The sequence below is a fragment of the Dryobates pubescens genome, chromosome 11 (assembly GCF_014839835.1).
Source record: "Dryobates pubescens isolate bDryPub1 chromosome 11, bDryPub1.pri, whole genome shotgun sequence".
In the NCBI taxonomy this organism is placed as follows: Eukaryota; Metazoa; Chordata; class Aves; order Piciformes; family Picidae; genus Dryobates; species Dryobates pubescens.
The window spans coordinates 35,048,052-35,075,713 of record NC_071622.1 but is presented as its reverse complement, the minus strand read 5'-3'; the positions used below and the strand labels follow the sequence as shown (position 1 = coordinate 35,075,713).

General features: G+C 47.4%; 1 protein-coding gene across 2 annotated transcripts in view; it reads left to right on the top strand.

Annotated features, from left to right (window-relative positions):
• The window catches only part of SNX7 (sorting nexin 7), a 56,064-nt gene extending 32,433 nt beyond the window's left edge, over window positions 1-23,631 (top strand). For both annotated transcript variants that reach the window (XM_054165047.1, XM_054165046.1), the window contains 2 exons: window positions 5,288-5,440; window positions 23,228-23,631. In XM_054165047.1, coding sequence (XP_054021022.1) covers window positions 5,288-5,440; window positions 23,228-23,308 — 234 coding nt within the window. In that variant the 3' untranslated portion in view covers window positions 23,309-23,631. The remainder of the gene's footprint in view (window positions 1-5,287; window positions 5,441-23,227) is intronic.
• Window positions 23,632-27,662: the final 4,031 nt, after the last annotated feature.

Here is a 27,662-nt window from a genome sequence, read left to right as displayed (position 1 = left end):
GAGACACTTGAACATGTCCAGAGAAGGGCCACGAGGCTGGGGAGAGGCCTCGAGCACAGCCCTGTGAGGAGAGGCTGAGGGAGCTGGGATTGTTTAGCCTGGAGAAGAGGAGGCTCAGGGGTGACCTCATTGCTCTCTACAACTACCTGAAGGGTAGTTTCCTTGATCAGTTTTTCAGTTATATCTTAGTTTTATTACATGTTGGAATATTTTGCTGACATTGCTAATCAGACTGGTTTCAGAGTAAAAGGTGGTCATAAGATAGGTGCTGTTGCTGGAATTGGTGTCAAACACTGCCTTTGGCTGTCTTTGCAAATTTTTTTTCCTCAGCTTTTGTTCCTCAGGTAGCTTCTGACGGTCTCAGAGATGTCAGACTGAACTTGTCAGTGATATCTAGTAGCCAGAAATTCCACTGACAATGAGTGGCATGAACTTTAATCTCACTTGAAGTACACTTCCACCATAGATAAGGAATCTCAGAGCTGTCATTAGAGCTGATAATAGACTGTGAGATCTTCAGCATGGGTCACAGCAAACATTAAATGGTGTAACAAGCAGGAAGCGATGCAGCGGAGTGCAAAACAACCCCAAGGTCAGTGCAGCTGAAGTAGGCTGGAACGGCAAATTAAACCTTGGGAGATGTGTGGCAATTGTAGGCTGATGCCTAGGACAATTTCCCACAGATGCAGTAGAAAAGTGGCAGAACGTAAATAAAGTGCCATTGAATGTAAAGGGGAAAATAATGATAAGGTCTGAATTATCCCACTGGTCTGATAACTAACATAAAGTGGGTTGTGTAAACTAAGTCTTTCTCTTTCTGGCTTCTTCACTCTAGCTGATACCAGCTGGTGGCTTTTGCTTGGCTGTTGGTGACCTTGGCTATGTTCTTCTTGTGGCTAAGTACTAACAAGCTACTCTCTGCTCTTCTCTTCCTCTTGTCCCTTGTACAGGGAGCAAGGGGGAGGAGAGGAGGAAGCTGTTGGTAACTGCCTGGTTTTGTCCAGGGGAGTTCTTGTGTTTATAAATTGTAACTATATGTAAATATTGTATATTCTGTGCATATTCACTGCCTTTCATATTTCCAGAGTGTAGGTTTTTTTGTGGTAGCTTCATTTGCTTTCCAGCTGAGCTGGTCTGGCAAATTTTATTTTGGGGGTAATTTCATCCCACTACAGAGATGTCAGGCTCATTGGCTGGGGAAAAAAACATTTTCTGGAGTTCTGCTTCTGCCAGCAGATTTTAGAGAGTTGCTTGTGGTGCTGCTGAAAAGCCAAAGCCTCTCCACCTTTATGGGAGTGAAGAAGGCAGTTGTTTGGGGTATGGAAGGGTTGAAGACTGTGCTTCTGGATGCAAGCTCTGGCAGAGATATTAGGGAAGACTTGGTGTCCTTCTGCTTATCTAGACATTTCTTACCTCCAGAGCTCTGACTCCAGGGTCTGCCTACATCATTCCATTCTGAAGGCACACACAGCCATGCTAGTGCATCCCTCTGTGGTCTGGAAGTTTTTAACAGCTTTGGAACTGCCTCTAGTTCTAGTAGTAATTCTGAGAAAAGATTGGCATAATGTGCTCTGACAGAACCAGATAAGCATTAAATGCTAGCTTAAGGATGTTAGTGTTCAGGCTTGAAATTGAGCAGTAAAGAGATGAAATGCTGAATCTTATCACATTCTGAAGATATCTTATGTTCTCACTTCAGGCTAAAAAAGATTAGCATCACCAAGGTGTAGGATTAGTTCATGGAGCAGATAGAAACCCATGCTGTTTTGCATGGTGAGGCAGTGTAAAATGCCATGTCCCTTTCCAGGTAGTTTGGCTATTAGGCTGAGTATCTTTGGACACAGGTCACACTTAACATGTGGTCATGCTCTGCCCTAGCAGTGTCTACCCCTCTGCCACCCACCTTCCTGTCCCATCGACTGATATTTGGTTAGCACTGTGCTCACAGGGTCATAGAATCATAGAATTGTAGGGGTTGAAAGGACCTCAAGGATCATCCAGTTCCAACCCCCCTGCCATGGGCAGGGACACCTCACACTGTAGCAGGTTGCTCACAGCCACATCCAGCCTGGCCTTAAAAACCTCCAGGGATGAGGCTTCTACCACTTCCCTGGATGTTAGGCGTTGGAAAGGACCTCTGGAAATCTCTGAGTCCAAACCCCGCTGCCAGAGCAGGACCACAGAATCTAGCACAGGTCGCACAGGAACACAGCCAGACAGGGATGGAAAGTCTCCACAGAAGGAGACTCCACAACCTCTCTGAGCAGCCTGTTCCAGTGCTTTGGGACCCACACAGTGAAGAATTTTCTCTTGATGTTGAGGTGGAACCTCCTGTTCTGTAGTTTATATCCATTGCCCCTTGTCCTGTCACAGGGTGCAACTGAGCAAAGCCTCTTGACCCCCAGCCCTCAGATATTTATAGACATTGATTAAATCCCCTCTCGGTCTTCTCCTCTCCAGACTAAAAAGCCCCAGGTGTGCTCTCCTTCTCTAGGCTCACTGATGTGATTTATTGTACTAGCTGCCTCATTGAGATCAATGTAAGAAATGGATTCAGAATCATATTTAATTTGCAGGATAAATTGGAACAGTTTGCACCTTGTAAATGAGGAAGACTCCAGGTAGATCTTTTTGTTGAGACAAAGCCATTCTCCTTTGCTTCCTACTTTCATGTCAGATGAAGAGAGTGGCATTTATCCTACATTTTGGTTGTGAAAAAGCAGATCTTAAGCCTTTTTACTTGAGATGGTGAAGAGTGGCATAATGCTGTCTTTAGACCTTAAGTCTAACCCTTGCCTCAATTCACCACACAGTCTCTTGAAGGCTTCAGATCACAGATCACAGGATGAGCACAGGATGTTAGGGGCTGAAAGGGACCTCTGGAGATCATTGAGTCCAGCCCCTCTGCCAGAGCAGGACCATAGAATCCAGCAGAGGTCACATAGGAACACATCCAGACAGGGATGGAAAGTCTCCAGAGGAGGAGACTCCACAACCTCTCTGGTCAGCCTGTTCCATTGCTCTGTGACCCTCCCAGTGAAGAAGTTCCCCCTCCTGTTGAGGTGGAACCTCTTGTGCTGGAGTTTATATCCATTGCCCCTTGTCCTATCCCAAGGTGCAACTAAGCAGAGCCTGTCCCTGTCCCCTGCCTCTTCACCCCTAGCCCTCAGATATTTATAGACATTGATCAGATCCCCTCTCAGTCTTCTCCTCTCCAGACTAAACAGCTCCAGGTCTCTCAGCCTCTCCTCATCAGTCAGTGCTCCACTCCCTTCAGCATCTTTGTAGCCCTCCCTTGGACTCTCTCCAGCAGATCCCTGTCCCTCTTAAACTGGGGAGCCCAGAACTGGATGCAATATTCCAGGTGAGGTCTGACTAGGGCAGAGTAGATGGGGAGGAGAACCTCCCTGGATCTGCTGGACACACACTGGTGATGGTGATGTTTAAATTGCACATCCCAGCAGGGCTGTAGAGCGGAGCCTGCCTGTCCATGTCATCTCGTGACTACACCGTATTAGCACTCTGTAGTTCCTGGAAAATCCAATCCAAAACCAGGCTGTAAAATAAAATTCTTAAAGATGGGAAGGTCCTGCTGCAGCCAGCACCTCTGTCAGAGGAATTTTTTCAATGTGTGTTAGCCTTGCTTATTCCCATATGGGGATCTTTCTTCTTGCCAAAGCAGAAAACGGATTCGACTGCCTTCCCTGCTCCAAGTCAGCTAAAAATATTCACTGTTTTCAGAATCCCATCTGCATTCATTTGCAGTGCTTGATGGAAAAGCCACTTGGGACATGCCCAAGATACCAAATCCAGCTTTAAGGGTAATTTCCCCAAAATAATACTTTGGATTAAACTTTTTCATATTGAATACAGTGTGGGTAGTTGAAGTTACCCTTGTCCATATTTGGATCAGTGGTCTGGCTAGGTAAGTAGAAACAGATTTTTGCAGCTTTGTTCTTGATTAATAACCAGAGTTCCATTACTCTAGAAATGTGGCAAGGAAAACCAGTCTAGAAGTCAAGTCTAACTAAAAATGTTTATTGAGCTGTGTATCATGGAAAGCAGAGGAAACCCATTTGGATGAAATCCTAAGTTTTACTAACCAAGGAGTTTTTGGGTACTTAAAGAGCTGAAGGATTTGAGTATGTGAGACCCAGTTGGCATCCATGGTTTCCGAATTAAGCACAGGGCTCAAGTTCTGTCACCATTTAAGCTGCTGCACTGGAGCACTCTCCCCTCTGTGTGGTTCGAGCTGCAGGCTGCTCTGAATTTTGACATTTCTGCATTCTCTCAGTAGCAGAAGAATGCCTTGAAAATCCTGGAAAGTAATCCTAAAATCCACAACTTCATATCACAGGATGATCACAGAATATTAGGGATTGGAAGGGACCTCTGGAGATCATCAAGTCCAAACCCCCTGCCAGAGCAGGACTGTAGAATCCAGCACAGGTCGCACAGCAATGCATCAACAAAGGCACAGCTCTGCAGAAAGCAAGAGGAGCTATCCCACTTTACAGGGTGGTTGTATGAGAGAAAAACAATTTGCCTGCCTGCAGAATGCAAGGAAGAAGAAGGTGTATGGCACCTGACTTGTAAGGGAAACAATAAATCTCTCCTGCTTGATGTTCTTTATTGGTGCTGTTTCTGGCTACCTATCCTCCTGCTGCACGCTGCAGTCTGTGCAGTCCCAGCAGCTGGCTTGGTGCTGCAGCTGCAGATCATAGAATCATAGACTTGTCAGGGTTGGAAGGGACCTCAAGGATTATCCAGCTCCAAACCCCCTGCCATGGGCAGGGACACCTCACACTATAGCAGGTTGCTCAGAGCCACATCCAGCCTGGCTGCGAAAACCTCCAGGGATGAGGCTTCCACCACCTTCCTCGGCAACCTGTGCCAGTGTCTCACCACCCTCATGGGGAAGAACTTCTTCCTAACATCCAATCTCAACCTACCCATTTCTAGTTTTGCTCCCATTCCCCCTAGTCCTATCACTCCCTGACACCCTAAAAAGCCCCTCCCCAGCTTTCTTGTAGACCCTTTCAGACAATGGAAGGCCACAAGAAGGTCTCCTTGGAGAGAGACCTTATTTTCAGCAACACTCTGGTACTGACTGATTCATCAAGAATAAAGTTGAAATTTATCCTTGGGAAATGGTTTCCTGTGCTGAGTTTTATAGCAGCCTTGATTCTGCTCTTTTCTTTCTTTGCCCTGCAGTAACTTGATTTCGATGGTATTTCCATTGGTGACTGAACTAAATGTTTTTTTAATGTTTGCCATTCATATTTAGTTCTCAGAAGAGATTGGGAGACTTGAAGACAAAGTTGAATATGCCAACAATGTTCTGAAAGCTGACTGGGACAGGTGGAAGCAAAACATGCAGCGTGATATGAGAGCGACATTCACTAATGTGGCTGAGAACAATCTCCGTTACTATGAAGAGGTAAACCTCATAGCAATCTGGTTGAGGGTGGTGGAACACTGGAACAGGCTGCCCAGGGAGGTGGTTGGGGCCCCATCCCTGGAGATAGTCAAGGTGAGGCTCAACAGGGCTCTGGGCAGCCTGAACTATTTGGGGATATCCCTGCTGACTGCATAGGGGGTTGGACTGGATGAGCTTTGGGAGGTCCCTTTGAACCCAGACCACAGAATCAGCCAGGTTGGAAGAGATTTCCAAGATCATCAAGTCCAACTGTTCACCCAACCCTAGCTAATCCACTAGACCATGGCACTAAGTACCTTATCCAGGCTTTTCTTAAACACCTCCAGGGATGTCAACTTCACTACCTCCCTGGGCAGCCCATTCCCAAGGGCAATCTCTATGAAGAACTTCTTTTTAAGATCAAGCCTAAACTTTGCCCTGTGCATCTTGAGACTGTGTCCTCTTGTTCTGGTGCTGGTTGTCTGGGAGAAGAGACCAAGCCCCACCTGGCTACAACCTGCCTTCAGGTAGTTGTAGACAGCAAGAAGGTCTCCCCTGAGCCTCCTCTTCTCCAGGCTAAACACCCCCAGCTCCCTCAGCCTCTCCTCACAGGGCTGTGCTCCAGACCTCTCCCCAGCTTTGTTGCCCTTCTCTGGACATGTTACAGCATCTTAACATCTTTACTGAATTGAGAGGCCCAGAATTGGACACAGTACTCAAGGTGTGGCCTTGCCAGTGCTGAGTACAGGGCAGAATGACTTCCTGGCTCCTGCTGGCCCCACTACTCTTGATGCAGGCCAGGATGCCATTGACCTTCTTGGCCACCTGGGCACACTGCTGGCTCAGAAGTTCTTGGATTGTCTCTAAAGAGGAAATCTTTCATTCTAGTTCAAACCTGTGTTAACTTCAGAATCAGTTTTTGTGGGGAAAGGGAGGCTAGCTTGGGTTTGACAGGTTTCAAGCCAAAGGTGATTAGTTTGTCCCCACGTGGTGGATCCCAGGCTCACCATCGACAGAGGGCACTCTCGGTTTACTAACCGCCACGACTCGGAACCCACTTTGCAGTCCAGCATCAACTGCTCTGCTCCAGTTTGGAAACCTTCTGCATGAAGAGGCCCCCTGAAAAGCTCAGACAAAGGTGGCTTATGAGAAAAACATTTAAAGGTGACTATTTCAGACAGCACATTCAGGAAGGCCTCACTGTTAATTCCTCTGTGGAACAATCAGGCTTTACAAGGCTAAAGAGGAACGGAGCCGTCTTGAGAAGTCAGTAGGAGAAGCTTATTGCCCTTCTTTAATGAAATGCAAATGCTGCAAGCATAGGCAAGGAAGGAATCCAATCTTTCTGTAATTGAAAATGATGCTTTCAGAAAAGGAAGAAAAGTGGTTGAAATGAAATGTTTATTTTTCAGCTCAAATCCCACTGCTGATGCTCTTGGGTATAATTACCTTTTACAAGGGCATGCAATAAGAAAGAGAACTTGAAGGAGTAAAACAAAATACATTAAGCATTCTGGGGAGTCCCTTCATGTGGATTGACATCTCTGAGGAGACCTTATTGTGGCCTTCCAGTGTCTGAAGGGGGCTACAAGAAAGCTGGGGAGGGACTTTTTAGGGTGTCAGGGAGTGATAGGATTGGGAGGAATGGAGCAAAACTAGAAATGGGTAGATTCAGATTGGATGTTAGGAAGAGGTTCTTCCCCTTGGGAGTGGTGAGACACTGGCACAGGTTGCCCAGGAAGGTGTTGGAAGACTCATCCCTGGAGGTTTTGGAGGCCAGGCTGGATGTGGCTGTGAGCAACATGATGTAGTGTGAGGTGTCCCTGACCATGGCAGGGGGTGTGGAACTAGATGATCCTTGAGATCCCTTCCCTGGCAGTTGCATGATTCTATGACATGCATATTTTCAATGGATCCTAGATGCACTGAATTTTTTTAAAGAATTTCTACTTATTTTGTGGGGTTTGGAGCACAGCCCTGTGAGGAGAGGCTGAGGGAGCTGGGGTTGCTAAGCCTGGACAAGAGGAGGCTCAGGGGAGACCTTATTGCTGTCTACAACTACCTGAAGGGAGGTTGTAGCCACGAGGGGGTTGGTCTCTTCTCCCAGGCAACCAGCACCAGAACAAGAGGACACAGTCTCAGGCTGTGCCAGGGGAGGTTTAGGCTGGATGTTAGAAAGAAATTCTTCATAGAGTGATTGCCCATTGGAATGGGCACTTGGGGAGGTGGTGGAGTCACCATCACTGGAGGTGTTTAGAAGGAGACTGGATGGGGTGCTTGGTGTCATGGTTTAGTTGATTAGGTGGTGTTGGATAATAGGTTGGACTTGATGATCTTGAAGGTCTCTTCCAACCTGGTTTATTCTATTCTCTATTCTGTAAAAAAAAAACCAAACAAGGAAGGAATACACTAAGCCATCCATTAATTACAATCCATTAATTACAAATTAGCCATTTTCACAGCTATGTGTCAACATCTGTGACTTCCAGTCCTGGATTCTGAACTTTTTGTGGGTCACCTCTTTAGCCAGTGACAGTGCCCTGATTTGACAAATCCTTTTGTTAAGTCATAATTGAAAAGACAGAGCTCTGATCATCAAGTCTTTGTTAATTACCATGCTGTCTGGGAGAGACATGGACATTGACAATCTGTTGTTGCATATTAAGATCAAAATATTTTCTGAAATCAGGCAGCAGGCTTTTGGCATCCTCTCACATCCTCTTCAGCTCCTGATGATCTCTGACTTCTGTATCAGCCATGTGTCTGTCAAAACAATGCTAAGTGTGGAGGAATATTCCCTTAATGAATGATTAGCTAAATGAAAACATAAAAATAATTCTTTGGTTCCCTTTTTATTTTTTTCTTAATTTAATGTTTTGTGTTGTTTGTTTGTTTTGGTTGTTGTTGGGTTTTTTTTGCTGGGTAAGAGTTTTAATTCAGAACTGTGTCCAAACTTGTACTGTACATAAAATTCCTTTCATTAAGTCACTGCAGAAAATGGTTCAGCTCACAGGATGTTAAGGCTTGGAAGGGATCTCCAGAGATCTTCAAGTCCAACCCCCTGCCAGAGCAGGACCATAGAATAAAGCACAGGTCACACTGGAATGCATCCAGACAGGGCTTGAACGTCTCCACAACCTCTCTGGGCAGCCTCTTCCAGTGCTCTGTGACCCTCCCAGTGAAGAAGTTCCTCCTGATGTTGAGGTGGAACTTCCTGTGCTGTAGTTTATATCCATTGACCCTTGTCCTATCCCAGGGTGCAACATCAGAGGCTGTCCCTGTCCCTTCCTTCCTGCCACCCAGCCCTCAGATATTTATAGATACTTATTAAATCAGCCTTCTCAGTCTCCTTCTCTCCAGACTGAACAACCCCAGGGCCCTCAGTCTCTTCTCATCAGGCAGTGCTCCACTCCCTTCAGCATCCTTGTAGCCCTCACTTGGACTCTCTCCAGCAGATCCCTGTCCCTCTTGAACTGGGGAGCCCAGAACTGGATGCAATATTGCAGGTGAGGTCTCACCAGGGCAGAGCAGAGGGGCAGGAGAACTTCCCTGGATCTGCTGGACACACTCCTCTGAATGCACCCCAGGATCCCATTGGCCTTCTTGGCCACCAGGGCACATTGCTGTCCAATGCAGAACTTGTTGTCCACCAGGACTCCCAAGTCCTCCACAGGGCTGCTTTCTAGCAGATCACCTCCCAGCCTGTACTGTTGCAGTTTATTCTTCCTTTCCAGGTGCAGGACTCTGCACTTAACCTTGTTGAACCTCATTAGTTTCCTCTCTGCCCAGCTCTCAGTCTGTCCAAATCTTGCTGAATGGCTGCACAACTTTCAGGTGTCTCAGCCAAGCCTCTCAGCTGTCAGTGGTTCTTCTTAAATAGCCTTTGAAACACTGGACAGATTAGTTTAAACTGAGACAGGATTGTTTGGTGGTGCTTGTCTTGAGTATTGCAATCCATTTGCTGTTGTTTCTCACTAGATGTAGGTTGTTTTTACAAGCCACCCCATCTTACTGTAGCAGTTGGAAGAGAAAACATTGTGCTGACTGTATCACTCCTTGTTGCAGCACAGGGGCTTACCAGTCTTATAATAACCCTAACAATCAAGAGAATTTGATAAAATGAGTATTTAGCTTGTGAGTTCTGATCTAAAATACCTGTGATTACTGGCAGGGGTCTTCATCTTATCAAACTAGTCTTTTGGGTGGTGCACAGTAATAAGACAAGAAACAACAGGTTCAAGCTTGAACATAGAAGGTTTCAGCTCAACATGAGGAGAAACTTCTTTCCAGTGAAGGTGACAGCCCTGGAGCAGGCTGCCCAGAGAGGCTGTGGAGTCTCCTTCTCTGGAGACTTTCACAACCCACCTGGATGCATTCCTGTGCAGACTGGCCTGGGTGATCCTGCTCTGGCAGGGGGTTTGGATTGGATGATCTCTGGAGGTCCCTTCCAACCTCTAATGTACTGTGACCTTGGTGATTCAATGTACTGTGACCTTGGTGATTCTGTGATACAGGTGTGTCATGGGCTCCTGAAAGGAGCACAAAAAGCAGCTCTGGCATCTGCCTTTGCTCTTTGGAAATCAGACTTCAGGAAGAACTCTCAGAAACCTGAGAATCAGAACATTATTTTCCTGCTAAAATCCTACCTAAAAGATAATAGCTTGAGCCTGACTCGTCAAACTCATGCAGGAACACCGTGCCTGTCCCAGTGTTCTTCCCTTCTTCAGTCACTGCTTGCATCATCAACCTTCTTTCCTATGGCTGCAGTTAAATTACTCCTTCATGCTTTTGATGCACCTCTGGATGGTCACTTAGCCTTTTCTTCTGTAGCATCCTTCATCTCCTTTATTGTTTTTTTGGCTTTTCTCTCCATGCTCCCATGCAGCATGGATGCCATGGATGTGATTCAGTTGCCCAGCTCTTCTGTCCTTCTCCTCCGAGGAATCCTCCATCGCCTGCTTTCTAACTTAGTCACTCTCCTCCTTGCCATAGCTTTCCATGACTGCCCTCACCACTCCCACACTACCACCCTGTCCCTCCAAGTGAAGCCCCTGTTATTCTCTCTCTATGAGTATTGTTCCCTACAGAGTAATGAGAGACAGACAATCTCATCTTTACTGCTGGCTTTTGCATCCAGTCCTTTAAGACTATAGAACTGAAGCTAGTGTGATCAAATACAGCACAGCAGTGTGTCAAAGCACACCAGCACATCTGAAATGTTCTTTCTTCTGTGTCACAGCATGGAGAAAGAGGATGATCTTACATTTGTTTGGATTTTTCCTTAGCTGTAGTTGCCTAAGGATTCTGCTGTCCACTTGTCAAGGATCAGTTACGTGGCATGAAAGAGTTTGTCTCTCCGTTAAGCTGAATTAGTGTTACATGAAGTGCTACTTTCAAGTGTCACCTGTTCCCTCCAGATTTACTAATTCAAAACAAGCAGAGGTATTTCTGCAGCTTTCCAGTTTACTGACTCTCTGTGTTTAATGCAGTTGAATAGGAACCAGTCCTTTGTTTCTCCAGCTGTGGAGTCACCAATCTCTGTCTCTTAATGCTATGGTAACAAAGGCTCTAATTAAAGCCCAATGCTTTGACTTTACAGTGCTTCTATGCAAGCCTATGGAAATGGAGGCTTTCCTGTGCTATTGTGCAAGATCACAGAATCACAGAATGTTAGGGCTGGAAGAGACCTTGAAAGCTCCTCCAGTCCAACCCACTGCCAGAGCAGGGTCACCTCGAGCAGATCACACAGGAACACATCCAGGCAGGTTTTGAATATCTCCATAGAAGGAAACTCCACAACCCCCCTGGGCAGCCTGTTCCAGTGTTCCCTCACAGGGAAATTTTTTTACCTCCTGTTTCCATGGAACTTCCTATGCCTCAGCTTCCACCACTGCCCCTTGTGCTGTCATTGGGCATCACCCAGCAGAGCCTGGCTCCAGCCTCTTGGCACTCACCCTGCACATCTTTATCAACATGAATAAGGTCAACCCTCAGGCTCCTCCTCTCCAAGCTTCAGAGCCCTCAGCTCACTCAGTCTCTCCTCATAAGGAAGCTGTTCCCCTCCCCTAATCATTTTTGTGGCTTTACACTGAATCTTTCAAGCAGTTCCCTGAGGTCCTTCCTGAACTGAGGGGCCCAGAACTGGACACAATATTCCAGATGCAGCTTCACCAGGGCAGAGTAGATGGGGAGGAGAACCTCTCTCGACCTACTGACCATAGCCCTTCTAATCCACCCCAGAATGGCGTTGACCTTCTTGGCCACAAGAGCACATTGCTGGCTCATGGTCAACCTCCATCCACTAGGACCCCCAGGTCCTTTTCCCCTTCACTGCTCTCCAATAAAACATTTAAATACAATGTCATTTAGTAGACAAGAATTACCAATCATATGGCATGCCTGTAGCTGGTCTCAAGAGTTCATAGAGTTCTCTGCTTCCTTTTCTTTGCTTCTGGAAATGAGCTGAATGCATGATTAAGTCTCTCTCTATTCCACAAAGGCTTAAAGCCAACCACATGCAGTATTAATAATGACTGTAAGTGCATTGCTAGAATGTGGAGGATCTCCTGAGAAACAGTATGCAAAGGAGTTCTTGTTTGAAAAATTCAGAACTCTACTCCTGTTTCTGATGCAGGTAGCACTGGTGAAACCACACCTAGAGCACTGCCTGCAGATTTGGTGCCTGCTGGCCAAAAAAGATGTGGACAGGCTGGAAAGTGTTCATGAGAATGATCAAAGGATTGGCAGACCTGCCATATGAGGAAAGGCTGAGAGAGCTCGGTTCGTTCAGCATTGGGAAGAGAAGGCTTAGGAGAGAACTTAGTGCCACATACCAGTACATAAAGGGTGGCTGCCAGGATGATGGAGACTCCATTTTTAGGAGTTACATGGGAAAGACAAGGGGCAGTGGGGACAAGTTACTGCTGGGGAGATTCTGATTGAAATCCAGAATAAACTTTTCCACCATGAGAACAGTTAGACATTGGAATCGTAGCATCACTGAACTGTCAGGGTTGGAAGGCACCTCAAGGAACATCTGCTTCCAACCCCCCTGCCATGGGCAGGGACGCCTCACATGAAGAGGAACTTCTTTACTGGGAGGGTCACAGCACTGGAACAGGCTCCCCAGAGAGGTTGTGGAGTCTCCTTCTCTGGAGACTTTCCAGCCCTGTCTGGATGTGATCCTGCGTGACCTGCACTGGTTTCTATGGTCCTGCTCTGGCAGGGGGTTTGGACTCGATGCTCTCTGGAGGTCCCTTCCAACCTCTAACATCCTGTGAGCCTGTGTTCAAACTTTGCATTATAATCAGATAAAATGCTAAACTTAATCATTGATACAGTGAGATTTTTTTCCTTGATTTTCTTAATGACTTCAAACATTAATTCAGTTTATTTCTGTGTTTAGCTTATCCCTCTGACCTACATTGCTGTACAGAGGAAAGATTCATTAGGGTAAAACAACAACTCCATCCCCATTACAGCAACTTCTCCCTGACTCCAGAGCCCTTGTGTGCCTCTCTCTCTGGCTCTATAAGCTGGAGAAAAATAGATGAGATTTGTTGTTTGCCCTAGGGTCTTCTGTAGCGATGCTTTTAGCCACTCACTTGGTTGCACAGCAAAATAAAAAGGTTAGCTGCTCAGGCATGTTGATCACATCCTACCTTAGCAATGCCTGGAATGTAGCTAACAAATTCCATGTGATTTTCAAGAGCTCCCACGTGGCTGAGCCAGTTTGTGTGTGAAGCTTCAAAGCCACTGTTCTGCTTCAACCACTGTTGAAGATTGGAACTGATACTTATTCATACAATGCTTTGGGTTGGAAGGGACCTCAAGGATCATCTAGTTCCAGCACCCCTGCCATGGGCAGGGACACCTCACCCTAGATACAGGTTGTTCAAGGGCTCATCCAGCCTGTCCACCTTAAAACCCTCCATGGATGAGGCTTCTACCACCTCCCTGGGCAGCCTGTTCCATTGTCTCCCCACCCTTACTGTCAAGACTTTCTCCCTGATACCCAGTCTAAATCTCCCCTCATCCAGCTTAAAGCTATTGCCCCTCATCCTATCACTACAAGTCCTTGTAAAAAGTCCCTCCCCAGCTTTCTTGTACCCTCCCTTTCAGGTAGCTGAAGGCCTCTGTAATGTCTCACCAGAGCCAGCTCTTCTCCAGGCTGAACAGAGCCAAGTCTCGCAGCCTGCTTGAGAAATGTAGTTGTAAATAGAATTTTCCAGAGGACTGGGACAGTCTGAGAGGGGTGGACTCCTCAGAGTTCATACTGTAATAAAGAGAAGTCCATCTCACTCAATTGGCCTGAAGAATAGCTTCTATTCTGCAGTACAAGCTGCTGTCTCTCTCACTGCTCCTGCTTGGGCTTTGCTATTCTCCCATTGACCTTGGTGGCTTCTGTGTTCTGGCTTCTGTAAGGTAGAGGGGGTGGAGAGGGAGCTCCTGTGGTTGTATGGCCTCCTGGGGCCCTTTGCACCCAGGAGGGGATATAAGAGGTGAATTAAGGTACAGGGGGGCTCTGAGCTGTGTTAAGCTGTGCCTATAGATGTAAATACACTCTGTACATGGCTGTTGACCAGGGAGGTGGTAGAAGCCCCATCCCTGGAGGCTTTTAAGGCCAGGCTGGATATGGCTGTGAGCAACCTGATGTAGTGTGAGGTGTCCCTGCCCATGGCAGGGGGATTGGAACTGGATGATCCTTGAGGTCCCTTCCATCCCTGGCAATTCTATGATCCTGTGACTACCTTAAATAATTTTAATGTATTTACTTTTGTAAATGCAATTCCATTTTTACTTCCAAATTATGAATTATGAGTGTGGTGAAATTGCTCTTTGGGGCAGATTCTAAACGAAGTTATGGGGGGGGGGGATCCAATCCATCCCATAACAACCACAAAACATTATTTTAAATGCCTTTAGGAATACATTTCTGAATGTAGGAATCACTGTTTCTATGCACACTAGTTCTACTTTCCTTGCACCCTGAAACTGTGAAGGTATTGTTTTTGTCTCTCTCAGACCAAAATTTCATGCTCAGAATCTTCTCCAGAAACTGCCAGAATCACAGAATGTTAAGGGCTGGAAGGGACATCAAAAAATCATCCAGTCCAACCCCCCTGCCAGAGCAGGTCACAGAGGAGCACATCCAGGCAGGTTGTAAATATCTCCCGAGAGGGAGGCTCCACAACCCGCCCTGCGCAGCCTGTTCCAGCGTTCTGTCACCCTCACAGTCAAAAAACCTTTTCCTCATGTTTCCATGGCATATTCCTCATGAATGGTATAGTTAAGGTATCCACTATGGAAAGCAAGGAACTGTGACAAAAGCACACACATTGCATGTGGCACACTGCTTGTAAGCATCCCTGCTGTATGTTCTAGTGCCACATCCAGCTGGTGGCCAGTCACTAGTGGTGTCCCCCCAGGATCGGTTCTGGGCCCCATCCTGTTTGATATCTTCATTGACAGTCTGGAGGAGGGGATTGAGTCATCAGCAGTGTGCAGATGACACCAAGTTGGGAGCAGGTGTTGATCAGTTAGAGGGTAGAAGGACTCTGCAGAGGGACCTTGACTGACTGGACAGATGGGCAGAGTCCAATATGATGGCATTCAGCAAGTCCAAGTGCCAGGTGCTGCACTTTGGGCACAACAACCCCATGCAGAGCTACAGGCTGGGGTCAGAGTGGCTGGAGAGGAGCCAAACAGAGAGGGACCTGGGGGTGCTGATTGACAGCTGGCTGAACATGAGCCAGCAGTGTGCCCAGGTGGCCAAGAAGGCCAATGGCATCCTGACCTGCATCAAGAATAGTGTGGCCAGCAGGAGCAGGGAGGTCATTGTGCCCCTGTACTCTACATTGGTTAGGCCACACCTTGAGTCCTGTGTCCAGTTCTGGGCCCCTCAGTTTAAGAATGACATTGAGACTCCTGAATGTGTCCAGAGAAGGGCAACAAGGCTGGGGAGAGGCCTTGAGCACAGCCCTGTGAGGAGAGGCTGAGGGAGCTGGGATTGTTTAGCCTGGAGAAGAGGAGGCTCAGGGGAGACCTCATTGCTCTCTACAACTCCCTGAAGGGAGGTTGTAGCCAGGAGGGGGTTGGTCTCTTCTCCCAGGTAACTAGCACCAGAACAAGAGGACACAGTCTCAAACTGCACCCAGGAAAGTTTAGGCTCAAGGTGAGGAGAAAGTTCTACACAGAGAGAGTTGTTAGGCATTGGAATGTGCTGCCCAGGGAGGTGGAGGAGTCACCATCCCTGGAGGAGTTGAAGAGGGGGTTGGACGTGGCACTTGGTGTCATGGTCTAGCAGGCATGAGGTCTTGGGTGACAGGTCGGACTTGATGATCTTTGAGGTCTTTCTCAACCTTGTTGATTCTATGATTCTCTATCTCCTGTTGTGTTAGACATGCAATCCTATTATCTGAAGAGCTTTGCACTGGTTTCTCTAAAAATGATGTTGCATAATAGATGTGTGACCTGTAATCAGAATATTTTAGGTAAAGCAGCCTTATTTAAGCTCTTCCTCTTTTACTGTGTGTATTTAGGCTTTTACACATAACGGGGTTATGACTTTCAATTCTATGCATGCACATTTAATTCCCTGGCTTTGGAAGGCCAATGCCATTCTGGGGTGTATTAGAAGGGCTGTGGTCAGTAGGTCAAGAGAGGTTCTCCTCCCTCTCTACTCTGCCCCAGTGAGGACTCATCTGGAGTATTATGTCCAGTTCTGGGCCCCTCAGTTCAAGAAGGACCTCAGGGAACTGCTTGAATGAGTCCAGTGCAAAAATGATGAGGGGAGTGGAATATCTTCCTTATGAGGAGAGCCTGAGGGAGCTGAGGGCTCTGAAGCTTGGAGAGGAGGAGCCTGAGAGGTGACATCATTCCTGTTGATAAAGATATGCAGGGTGAGTGCCCAGAGGATGGAGCCAGGCTCTGCTGGGTGATGCCCAACAAGAGCACAAGGGGCTGTGGTAGAAGTTGAGGCATAGGAAGTTCCATGGAAACATGAGGAAAAGTTTTTTGACTGTGAGGGTGACAGAACACTGGAACAGGCTGCCCAGGGGGGTTGTGGAGTCTCCCTCTCTGGAGATACTCAACACCTGCCTGGGTATGTTCCTGTGTGATCTGGTATAGGTGCTCCTGCTCTGGCAGGGGGGTTGCACTGGATGAGCTTTCAAGGTCACAGTATCACAGTATCACCAAGGTTGGAAGAGACCTCAAAGACCATCGAGTCCAAGCCCTGAGACTCTGTGACTCTGGGGTTTTTCTTTGACTCATTTTCCTCTCTGTCCCCTGGTGAAAGCTGGCTGATCCTCTTTCAGATCTCCATTTTTGACCTCTCTGGAGAATTAAGTGAAATGATTCCGTAGTAGTGTCGAAGCATACCTCACTAGCAGAATGTCATGCATGCAGTTCATGCTTCACAGTATAAAAAGCTGGAGCCTAAGGCACAGAGCCCCAGTTTTGTTTTGCTGTGGTTAATTATAAAACCTGTCAGCTGGAGCGACACTGTAATGTCTGACAGCCAAATGAGCCACCGATGCTCCTGCAGCTTGGAAAATGTGTTTTGGTTATATAAATGAGGATACATTAAAAGATGAGTAGCTTGTGGAAGTGGGGGGAAAGAAAAAAAGAAGATGCTCTACATCTTTGTCTGGAAAGACTTCAGTAGAATCATAGGATTGTCAGGGTTGGAAGGGACCTCAAGGATCATCCAGTTCCAAACCCCCTGCCATAGGCAGGGACACCTCACACTACAGCAGGTTGCTCACAGCCACATCCAGCCTGCCCTTAAAAACCTCCAGGGATGAGGCTTCCACCACCTCCCTGGGCAACCTGTGCCAGTGTCTCACCACCCTCATGGGCAAAAATTTCTTCCTGCTATCCAATCTGAATCTACACATTTCTACTCTTTTTCTATTCCCCCCAGGCCTATCACTCCCTGACACCCTAAAAAGTCCCTCCCCAGCTTTCTTGTAGCCTTCATCAGATACTGGAAGGCTACAAGAAGGTCTCCTTGGAGCCTTCTCTTCTGCAGATTGTGCCAGCTTCCTCAGTCTGTCCTCATAGGACTGCACCAGGGGAGGTTTAGGCTCAAGGTGAGGAGAAAGTTCTTCACCAAGCGAGTCGTTCGTCATTGGAATGTGCTGCCCAGGGAGGTGGTGGAGTCACCATCCCTGGAGGTGTTCAAGAGGAGATTGGATGTGGCACTTGGTGCCATGATCTAGTCGTGAGGTCTGTGGAGACAGGTTGGACTCAATGATCTTAGAGGTCTCTTCCAACCTTGGTGATACTGATACTGAGAGGAGCTCCAGCCCTCCGATCATCCTTGTGGCCCTTCTCTGGACACACTCCAGCACCTCCAGATCCTTCCTGCAATAGGGGCTCCAGAACTGGACACAGTGCTCCAGGTGGGGTCTCACTAGAGTGGAGCAGAGGGAGAGAATGACCTCTCTCAACCTGCTGGACACACTTCTCTTCACAGAGTCACAGAATCACCGAATCACCAAGGTTGGAAGAGACTTCAAAGATCATCAAGTCCAACCTGTCACCACAGACCTCATCTCCCAGGCTCTGATTGGTTTTCTGGGCTGCAAGTGCACACTGCTGGCTCATGTTGAGTTTCCCATCCACCAGCACCCCCAGGTCCTTTTCTTTAGGGCTGCTCTCAAGCCAGTCCCTGCCCAGCCTATATCGGTGCCCAGATGCAGGATCTTGCATTTGTTCTTGTTGAACCTCATGAGGTTGTCTTGGGCTCACTTCTGCAGCCTGTGAAGGTCCCTCTGGATCCCTTTCCTCCAGCATGTCTGCTGCACCACACAGCTTGGTGTCATCAGCAAATCTGCTCAGGGTGCACTCGTTGCCGCTGTCCATGGCACCAACAAAGATGTTAACCAAGACTGGTCCCACCACTGATCCCTGAGGGGATCAGGAGCTTGTATCTGTCTGCTTAAGGAACATCCTGTATTTACATCTTAACCACTGCCATTTGGGTCAGGGTTGCAAAGCTAACAGAAAGGCATTTTTACATTCTAGCCAGTGCTGATAGAAGTGTTGTAATGCACATTGCTGGAAGTACAGAACTACAGAGCGTGGCAGTTACAAGGTATAAATTAAACTGTGGCTGAGAAAAAAAACTCCATCAGTCATTTCAAACAAAAGACTTCAAGAAACCTCACCTGCAATATTGCATCGAGTTCTGGGCTCCCCAGTTCAAGAGGGACAGGGATCTGCTGGAGAGAGTCTGGGAGGGCTACAAGGATGCTGAAGGGACTGGAGCACTGACTGATGAGGAGAGGCTGAGAGCCCTGGGGCTGTTTAGTCTGGAGAGGAGAAGACTGAGAGGGAATTCAATCAATGTCTCTAAATATCTGAGGGCTGGATGTCAAGAAGGAGGGGACAGGCTCTGCTCAGCTGCATCCTCTGATAGGACAAGGGGCAATGGATATAAGCTACAGCACAGGAGGTTCCACCTCAACATGAGGAAGAGCTTCTTCACTGTGAGGGTCACAGAGTGCTGGAACAGTGAATTTGTGGATTCTCCTTCACTGGAGACTTTCCATCCCTGTCTGGATGTGTTCCTGTGTGACCTGTGCTGGATACTATGGTCTTGCTCTGGCAGGGGGGTTGGACATGAAGATCTCTGGAGGTCCCTTCCAACCCCTAAAATCTTGTGATCATCCTGTGGTGATCATTTCCTGTCCTGCACCTAGAAGCCTAGAGAAACAGACGTGCCCTGCACCTTTTTTTGGATGCTGATGTAGGCTGGGCTCTAGCAAACAGAAATCAGAAGCCACAAGGATGATCAGAGGGCTGGAGCTCCTCTCCTATGAGGACAGACTGAAAGAGTTGGGGTTGTTCAGTCTGGAGAAGAGAAGGCTCTGAGGAGACCTTATTGTGGCCTTCCAGTATCTGAAGAGGGCTACAGGAAAGCTGGGGAGGGACTTTTTAGGGTGTCAGGGAGTGATAGGACTAGGGAGAATGGATCCAAGCTAGAGAAGGGGAGATTTGGATTGGATGTTAGGAAGAAGTTGCTCCCCATGAGGGTGGTGAGACACTGGAACAGGTTGCCCAGGGAGGTGGTGGAAGGTCTTTAAGGCCGGGCTGGGAGTGGCTCTGAGCAACCTGCTGTAGTGTGAGGTGCCCCTGCCCATGGCAGAGGGGTTGGAACTGGATGATCCTTCAGCTCCCTTCCAACCCTGACAACTGTGTGATTCTATGAGTCCAAACACCACAGTGGAGACACACTGCTAGCATCAGCCTCACTGACATTCGAAAACTAAGATGCCACATTCTAGCTCAGTCATCTCAGATAGACTCAGCTGCCAGTGTCACATGCAGTAGGGGAGAATCTAAAGCCCTAAAGGCTTTATTCAAAAGGGCAAAAGACCATTTAAGTCAGAAATCAGTTTGCAGCACTTGCAGATCACTGCTTAATGCCTCACTATTGTCACTGTTTCTGCCTGATTTTATATTTACCATTTCAAAGTAACATTTCTCTAAAATGTCAGTGATGCAAGCAGATTTCCACATGAATCTTACCCTATTATTGCTCTCTTTTCACAGTAATTTAGACCTTAGATAGCTCTGAACAGCAGCCTCATGTAGTCGTGCACAAAAACAGCAGAAGCCACTTGGGGATTTTGTCATCAAGATCTGAAAAGAAAGAGGAACAGATTCATGGTTTCCAGGCTAAGGGACTAGCTGAGTGGTGATGTTGGTACACCAGAGGTACAGAATGGCATCCAGAGGGGCCTGGACAAGCTGGAGAGGGGGTACCCAGGTGAACCTTGTGAGGTTCCAAACTCTGTTCTGTTTGGAATGGGCTGCCCAGGGAGGTGGTGGAGTCACTGTCCCTGGAGGTGTTCAAGAGGGGATTGGACGTGGCACTTGGTGCCATGGTTTAGTCATGAGGTCTGTGGTGACAGGTTGGACTTGATGATCTTTGAGGTCTCTTCCAACCTTGGTGATACTGTGATACTGTGAGGTTCAACAAGAGCAAGTGCAGGGTTCTGCACCTGCACCAGAACAATCCTCTGTCAGTACAGGCTGGGGGAGGAGGTGATAGAAAGGAGCCCTGAGGAAAAGGACTTGGGGATGCTGATGGATGAGAAGCTGGACATGAGCAGGCAGGGTGAGCTTGCAGCACAGAAGGCAAATCACATCCTGGGCTGCATCCAAAGCAGCATTGCCAGCAGATCCAGAGAGGTGATTCTGCCACTTTGTTCTGCTCTGGTGAGACCTCACCTGGAGTACTGTATACAGGTCTGGAGCCCTCAACAGAGGAAGGACATGGACCTGATGGAGAAGGTCCAGAGGAGGGCCATGAAAATGGTCAGGGGGTTGAATCACCTCTGCTATGAGGACAGGCTGAGGGAGCTGGGGGTGTTTGGTCTGAGGACACCTAGTAGAACCTTACAGTACCTGAAGGCTGGAGAAAGACTGTTTGCAAAGGCCTGCAGTGACAGGATGATGAACAATGGCTTCAAACTAGAGCAGAGCAGATGGAGATTGGATGTGAGGAAGGAGTTCTTTACTATGAGGGTGGTGGAGCACTGGAACAGGTTGCCCAGGGAGGTGGTTGTGGCTCCATCCCTGGAGATATTCAAGGTGAGGCTGGATGAGGCCCTGAGCAGCCTGATCTCATTGGGGATGTCCCTGCTCACTGTGGGGAGGTCAGACTGGATGAGCTTCGGAGATCCCTTCCAGCCTGGACCACTCTATGGTATTTTATTACAACATTTCCATTTCAAGATTTTTTTCCCCCAATAGGATCAATACAATTATTGCACCATTTTGCCTGCTCTCTTCTAGTGCCAGACTTGAAACAGCAGTAACCTGGTACTTTGGTAGCATCAGCACACTACCTGTTACCCAGTGACAGCCTTGCCATGATTCTCAACACTCACCTGTGATTAATGATGGTTTGCCACATTGCCAGCCCTCATTTAAGCCAAACTGAACTGAAGCCATTGGAGGGGGGGAACTGATTTTGCTGCTGACAGTCTTGGTGGTTCAAATAGAAAATTCAGTTTGGACAATTAGAAATACATTTTCCCATAGGGAGAGGAATGCCACTTGCCATGATTTCCCCACCCCCCTGCCTTCGTGGTGCCATTTCTTTCCCTTTACTCAGGGGGTAAAATGAGTTCTCTGTGTAGTACTTAGAGAGGAAATATTTGTATTTAACTTGGAAAGAAAATTGGGTACACAGTAGGAATCCACAGAGCTGGCAAGGGGATCTGCCTGACTGTGAGCTGTCTGGAAGAGGTCTTTGCCTGTGGCTACAGAGAGAGATTAAAGAAGAGCATAATTAATGCTAGCATCTCTCCTGCTAACACACACACACAATGACAATGCTTGTACTGTGTGCTTGTCAAGGTGCAAGAGTGACCTTTACAGCTTGCTCAGCATGTTGGCTGCATTGTGCATATCACTGTGCTGGGCATGCTGCAACGTGTCCAGAGAAGGGCCACGAGGATGAGCAGAGGGCTGGAGCTCCTCTCCTGTGGAGTCAGACTGAGAGAGTTGGGGCTGTTCAGTCTGGAGAAGAGAAGGCTCCCAGGAGACCTTATTATGGCCTTCCAGTGTCTGAATGGGGCTATAAGAAAGCTGGGGAGGGACTTTTTAGGGTGTCAGGGAGTGATAGGACTGGGGGAAATGGAAAAAAAACTAGAAATGGGTAGATTCAGATTGGATGTTAGGAAGAAATTCTTCCCCATGAGGGTGGTGAGACACTGGCACAGGTTGCCCAGGGAGGTGGTGGAAGCCTCATCCCTGGAGGTTTTGAAGGCCAGGCTGGGAGTGGCTCTGAGCAACCTGCTGTAGTGTGAGGTGTCCCTGCCCATGGCAGCAGGGGTTGGAACTGGATGATCCTTGAGGTCCCTTCCAACTCTGACAATTCTGTGACTCTGTGATTCTGTGTGCTGGATATGAAACTGTATTTTGTTCTCACCATAGTCCCACAGTGCCTGCTTGTGACAATGCATCTATATTCTGCTAATTCTTTTTCTCTTGCCCTTGGCTACCAGTTTTACAGATCTGGGTGCTACATTCAGATGTAGCTGTGGTTTGGTTGGGTTTTTTAAGTTCTGTATTCTTCCATATGTATGTGGTTTGGGTTTTTTAAGTGCTGTATTCATATGTGTGAAAGGACATTGTAGAGAAGCTGGTGCTGGTCTCTTCTCACAGGTCATTAGTGATAGAAGGAGGGAACAGCCTCAAGCTGCCACTGGGTTGGTTTAGACTGGACATTAAGAAGCCTTTTTTCCCAGCAAGAGTGGTCAGGCATTAGAATGTGCTGCCCAGGGAGGTGGAGTCCCCAAGCCTGAATGTGTTTAAAGGTGTTTTGGATGTGGTGCTTGGGGCTATGGTTTAGGGCTGACCCTTTGTAGAGTAGGGTTCTGGGTTGGACTTGGTGATCCTGAGGTCTTTTCCAACCTGAATGTTTGTTTCTGGGATTCTTTGATGTGTTTTGGGTTTTTTTTCAGTGCTATTCTCATATGTATCTGTGTTTTGGGGTATTTTAAGTGCTATTCTCATATATATCTGTGTTTTGGGGTATTTTAAGTGCTATTCTTATATGTATCTGTGTTTTGGGGTATTTTAAGTGCTATTCTCATATGTATCTGTGTTTTGGGGTATTTTAAGTGCTATTCTTATATGTATCTGTGTTTTGGGGTATTTTAAGTGCTATTCTCATATGTATCTGTGTTTTGGGGTATTTTAAGTGCTATTCTTATATGTATCTGTGTTTTGGAGTATTTTAAGTGCTATTCTCATATGTGTCTGTGTTTTGTCTTTCTCTTCTAGTGCCTTGCTACATGGGAGTCGTTCCTAGCATCTCAAGCAGTGCATCTTCATGTGGAAGAAGACTCTGAAGATAAGCCTTGAGTAATCTCTCTGCTTGATCTCTTCTGCCTTTTCCATGCAGTTCCTCCCAACCAAAGAAATGCTTTGTATGAGATCAGATACACTCTTAAATTTAACTGCTATAAATCAGTGAAATGCAGGAAATCAGCTTACTGAAAACTCAGGTATTCCAGTCCTGAAGTCCATTTTGGAACCTGCTCTCTCTTGCTTTCTATTGCTTAGCTGTGATTTTGCATATTTTTATGCAGGTGTTTACATACAGTTGTTTTTCATAAATATTGCCTAATTTGGATATAAAAGTATTTTAAATATGTAAAGATAGCTCCATTTTAATAAAAAGTTTACTAAGGAAAGCTTGTCTTCATTCTGTATCCCAGCCTTTAACAAGCCTTTGGTATTTTAGCATGCCTGTTGGATTCTCTTTGTTGAGTCATTTCCTGTTCTTGTCAAATTGCCTAACACTTATTACAGGCTCACAGGATGTTAGGGGTTGGAAGGGACCTCCAGAGACCTTCAAGTCCAGCCCCCCTGCCAGAGCAGGACCAGAGAATAAAGCACAGGTCACACAGGAATGCATCCAGACAGGGCTTGAACGTCTCCACAGCCTCTCTGGGCAGCCTGTTCCAGTGCTCTGTGACCCTCACAGTGAAAAAGTTCCTCCTCCTGCTGAGGTGGATCCTCCTGTGCTGTGGTTTATATCCATTGCCCCTTGTCCTGTCCCAGGGTGCAAGTGAGCAGAGCCTGTCCCCTCCCTCTTGACACCCAGCCCTCAGATATTTATAAACATTTATTACAGGAACACATGCTTTTAAAGGAGCTCTTTAGGATTATTAGGATATGGAAAGATGCTAAACCTGTTCTGTGAGGGCCCTGCTCCTTTAAAGGACTGTTCATTCAGCCTGCAGCATTTGCCTATCTGTTAAATATCCTCAATTTCACATTTCTTAAAGGATAAAGAAAAACCATGACAGTTCATGAACCAGCTTGTTTCTACAGTGACAGATTGTCAGTCACAGCACTGATCCTGGATGCACTGATTCTGGATGCATTCCTGTGCAACCTGTGCTAGATTCTATGGTCCTGCTCTGTAAGGCGTGTTGGACACAAAAGATTTCCAGAGGTCCCTTCCAAGCCCTAACATCTGTGATCCTGTGATCCTGCCAACACAAGAGCTTCCAGTTGAGGTTGGCAGGACCATACATTTACTCCCTCCTGCCATCCTGATTTCCTCCCTCTTTGGACAGCCAGTGTGGAAGAGAAAGGAATAAGAAAGGAAAAGAGAGTTTTGCATTAAAATGATTAGGCTGATTCACTCATGCAATATGCAGCAGTGTTCCAGTCATTGAATTATTCCACCCAAGAGGTCTGTCACTGCACTTGTAATTCCTGCAGTTACACAATTTCACAGAACTACAGAAACATTCAGGTTGGAAAAGACCCTCAGGATCACCAAGTCCAACCCAGAACCCTACTCTACAAGGGTCAGCCCTAAACCATAGCCCCAAGCACCACATCCAAAACACCTTTAAACACATCCAGGCTTGGGGACTCCACCACCTCCCTGGGCAGCACATTCCAATGCCTGACCACTCTTGCTGGGAAAAAAATTCTTCCTACTGTCCAGTCTAAATCTGCCCTGCTGCAGCTTGAGGCTGTTCCCTCTTCTATCACTAATGACCTGTGATAAGAGACCAGCAGCAACCTCTCCACAGTCCTTTTCAGGTAGTTGTAGACAGCAATGATGTCTCCCCTTAGCTTCCTCCTTTTCAAACTAAGCAGCCCCAGCTCCTTCAGTTGCTCTTCATCAGATTTATTCTCCAGGCCCTAAATAATAACAATACCGAGACCTAGGCTCTTTACTGTGATATGATTTAATATGCATGTTTAATGAAGATGTCTTCATTACACTTCTGGTAAGTGTAAAGTGGCTGGAAATTTATTCTCTGGGCCCTTCCCAGCTTCCTTGCCCTCCTCTGCACTGGCTCCAGCACCTCCACATCTCTCTTGGATTGAGGTGCCCAAAACTGAACCCAAACCCCATAGAATTGTCAGGGTTGGAAGGGACCTCAAGGATCATCCAGTTCCAAACCCCCCTGCCATGGGGCAGGGACACCTCACACTACATCAGGTTGCTCACAGCCACATCCAGCTTCATCCAGGGATGAAGTTTCCACCACCTGTTCCAACCTGTTCCAGTGTCTCACCACTCTCATGGGGAACAACTTCTTCCTAACATCCAATCTCAATCTACCCATTGCTAGTTTTGCTCCATCCCCCCCCGTCCTATCACTACCTGACACCCTAAAAAGTCCCTCCCCAGCTTTCTTGTAGCCCCCTTCAGATACTGGAAGGCCACAAGAAGGACAAGAAGGTCTCCTCAGATCCTTCTCCAGACTGAATAGGCCAAACTCCCTCAGTCTGTCTCCATAGGAGAGGAGCTCCAGCCCTCTGATCATCCTCATGGCCCTTCCCTGGACACATTCTAGCTTCTCCAGGTCTTCTCTGTAATAGGGGCTCCAGAACTGGACACAGTGCTCCAGGTGGGGTCTCACCAGAGCGGAGTAGAGGGGAAGAATCATGTCCCTCAACCTGCTCGCTGTGCCTCTCTTGTTGCAGCCCAGGCTCTGGTTGGCTTTCTGGGCTGCAGGTGCACACTGCTGGCTCATGTTGAGCTTCTCATCCACTCAAGGTGTGGCCTTACCAGAGCTGAGTACCAGGGGACAGTCACCTCCCTGCTTCTGCTGGACACAGCATATCTAATCACAGCCAGGATGCCATTGGCTTTCTTGGCCCCCTGGGCACATTGCTGGCTCCTACATCAAGGAGGCTCTAGACGCCATGGAACTGGAGACTAAGGATGATCAAGTTGAGTGCCTGTGGGTGAGAGTTAGAGGGAAGGCCAGCAGGGCTGACATCCTGGTTGGAGTCTGTTATAGACCACCCAACCAGGATGAAGAGGTTGATGAATTATTCTATAGGCAGCTAAAGGCTGTCTCAGGATCACCAGACCTCGGTCTTATGGGCAATTTTAACCTGCCTGATGTCTGCTGGGAACCCAGCACAGCAGAGAGGAGGCAGTCTAGAAGGTTCTCAGAGTGTATGGAGGATAGCTTCTTGTCACAGCTGCTGAGTGAGCCTACCAGGGGTGAGGCTTTGCTTGACCTTCTTTTTACAAACAGAGAAGGGCTGGTGGGAGATGTGGTGGTTGGAGGCTGTCTGGGGTCCAGTGACCATGAGATAATTGAGTGTTCAATATGCAGTCAAGCTAAGAGGAGCAGCAACAAAACCTCCACTCTGGACTTCTAGAGGGTGGACTTCAGAATACTTAAGGAACTGACTCAGAAGGTACCTTGGGAAACAGCCCTTAAAAACAAAGGGGTCCAGGAGGGCTGGACCTACTTCAAGAAAGAACTCTTGAAGGTGCAGGAACAGGCTGTGCCAGTGTGCCAGAAGATGAGCCACCAGGGTAGAAGGCCAGCCTGGATGAGCAACGAGCTTCTGGGTGAATTAAGGGGGAAAAAGAGGGTGTATCATCTTCGGAAGGAAAGAGAGGTAACCCAGGAAAGGTTTAAGGATGTTATTAGGTCATGTAGGAAAAAAATTACAGAGGCAAAAGCCCACTTAGAGCTTAGACTGGCCTCTGCTTAGACTGGCCTCTGCTGTGAAGGACAACAAAAAGTCCTTCTATAAATATCTTAATGGCAAAAGGAGGGGCAAGGACATGGAGGGGAATATTGTAACTAAAGATGAGGGAAAGGCAGAAGTACTTAATGCCTTCTCTGCCTCAATCTTCAATAGCAGCATAGGTTGTCTGCAGGACCTCCTGAGCTGGCAGATGGAGTTGGGGAGCAGTGTAGAATCATAGAACCAATAAGGGTGGAAGAGATCTCAAAGATCATCAAGTCCAACCTGTCACCCAAGACCTCATGATTAACTAAACCATGGCACCAAGTGCCACGTCCAATCCTTTCTTGAACACCTCCAGGGATGGTGACTCCACCACCTCCCTGGGCAGCACATTCCAATGGCAAATGACTCTTTCTGGGAAGAACTTTCACCTCACTTTGAGCCTAAACTTCCCCTGGAGCAGCTGAAGACTGTGTCCTCTTGTTCTGGTGTGGTGCTGGGGAATATGGTTTAGGGGTGAACCTTGTAGAGTAGGATTAATGGTGATCCTGAGGGTCTCCTCCAACCCCAATGCCTCTGTGACTCGGATTGTCTCTCTCTTGATGCCAAGCTATGTTGATATCTGTACTTCTGCCCTGTTTGGTTTCACAGCTTTCTGAGAAGCTGTAGAAGTTCCTGTTCCTGTGATTCTGTCCCTGCTCACACGGTATTGGTGCAACATCTCTGTGGCGATTCAGCCTCCTGGAGG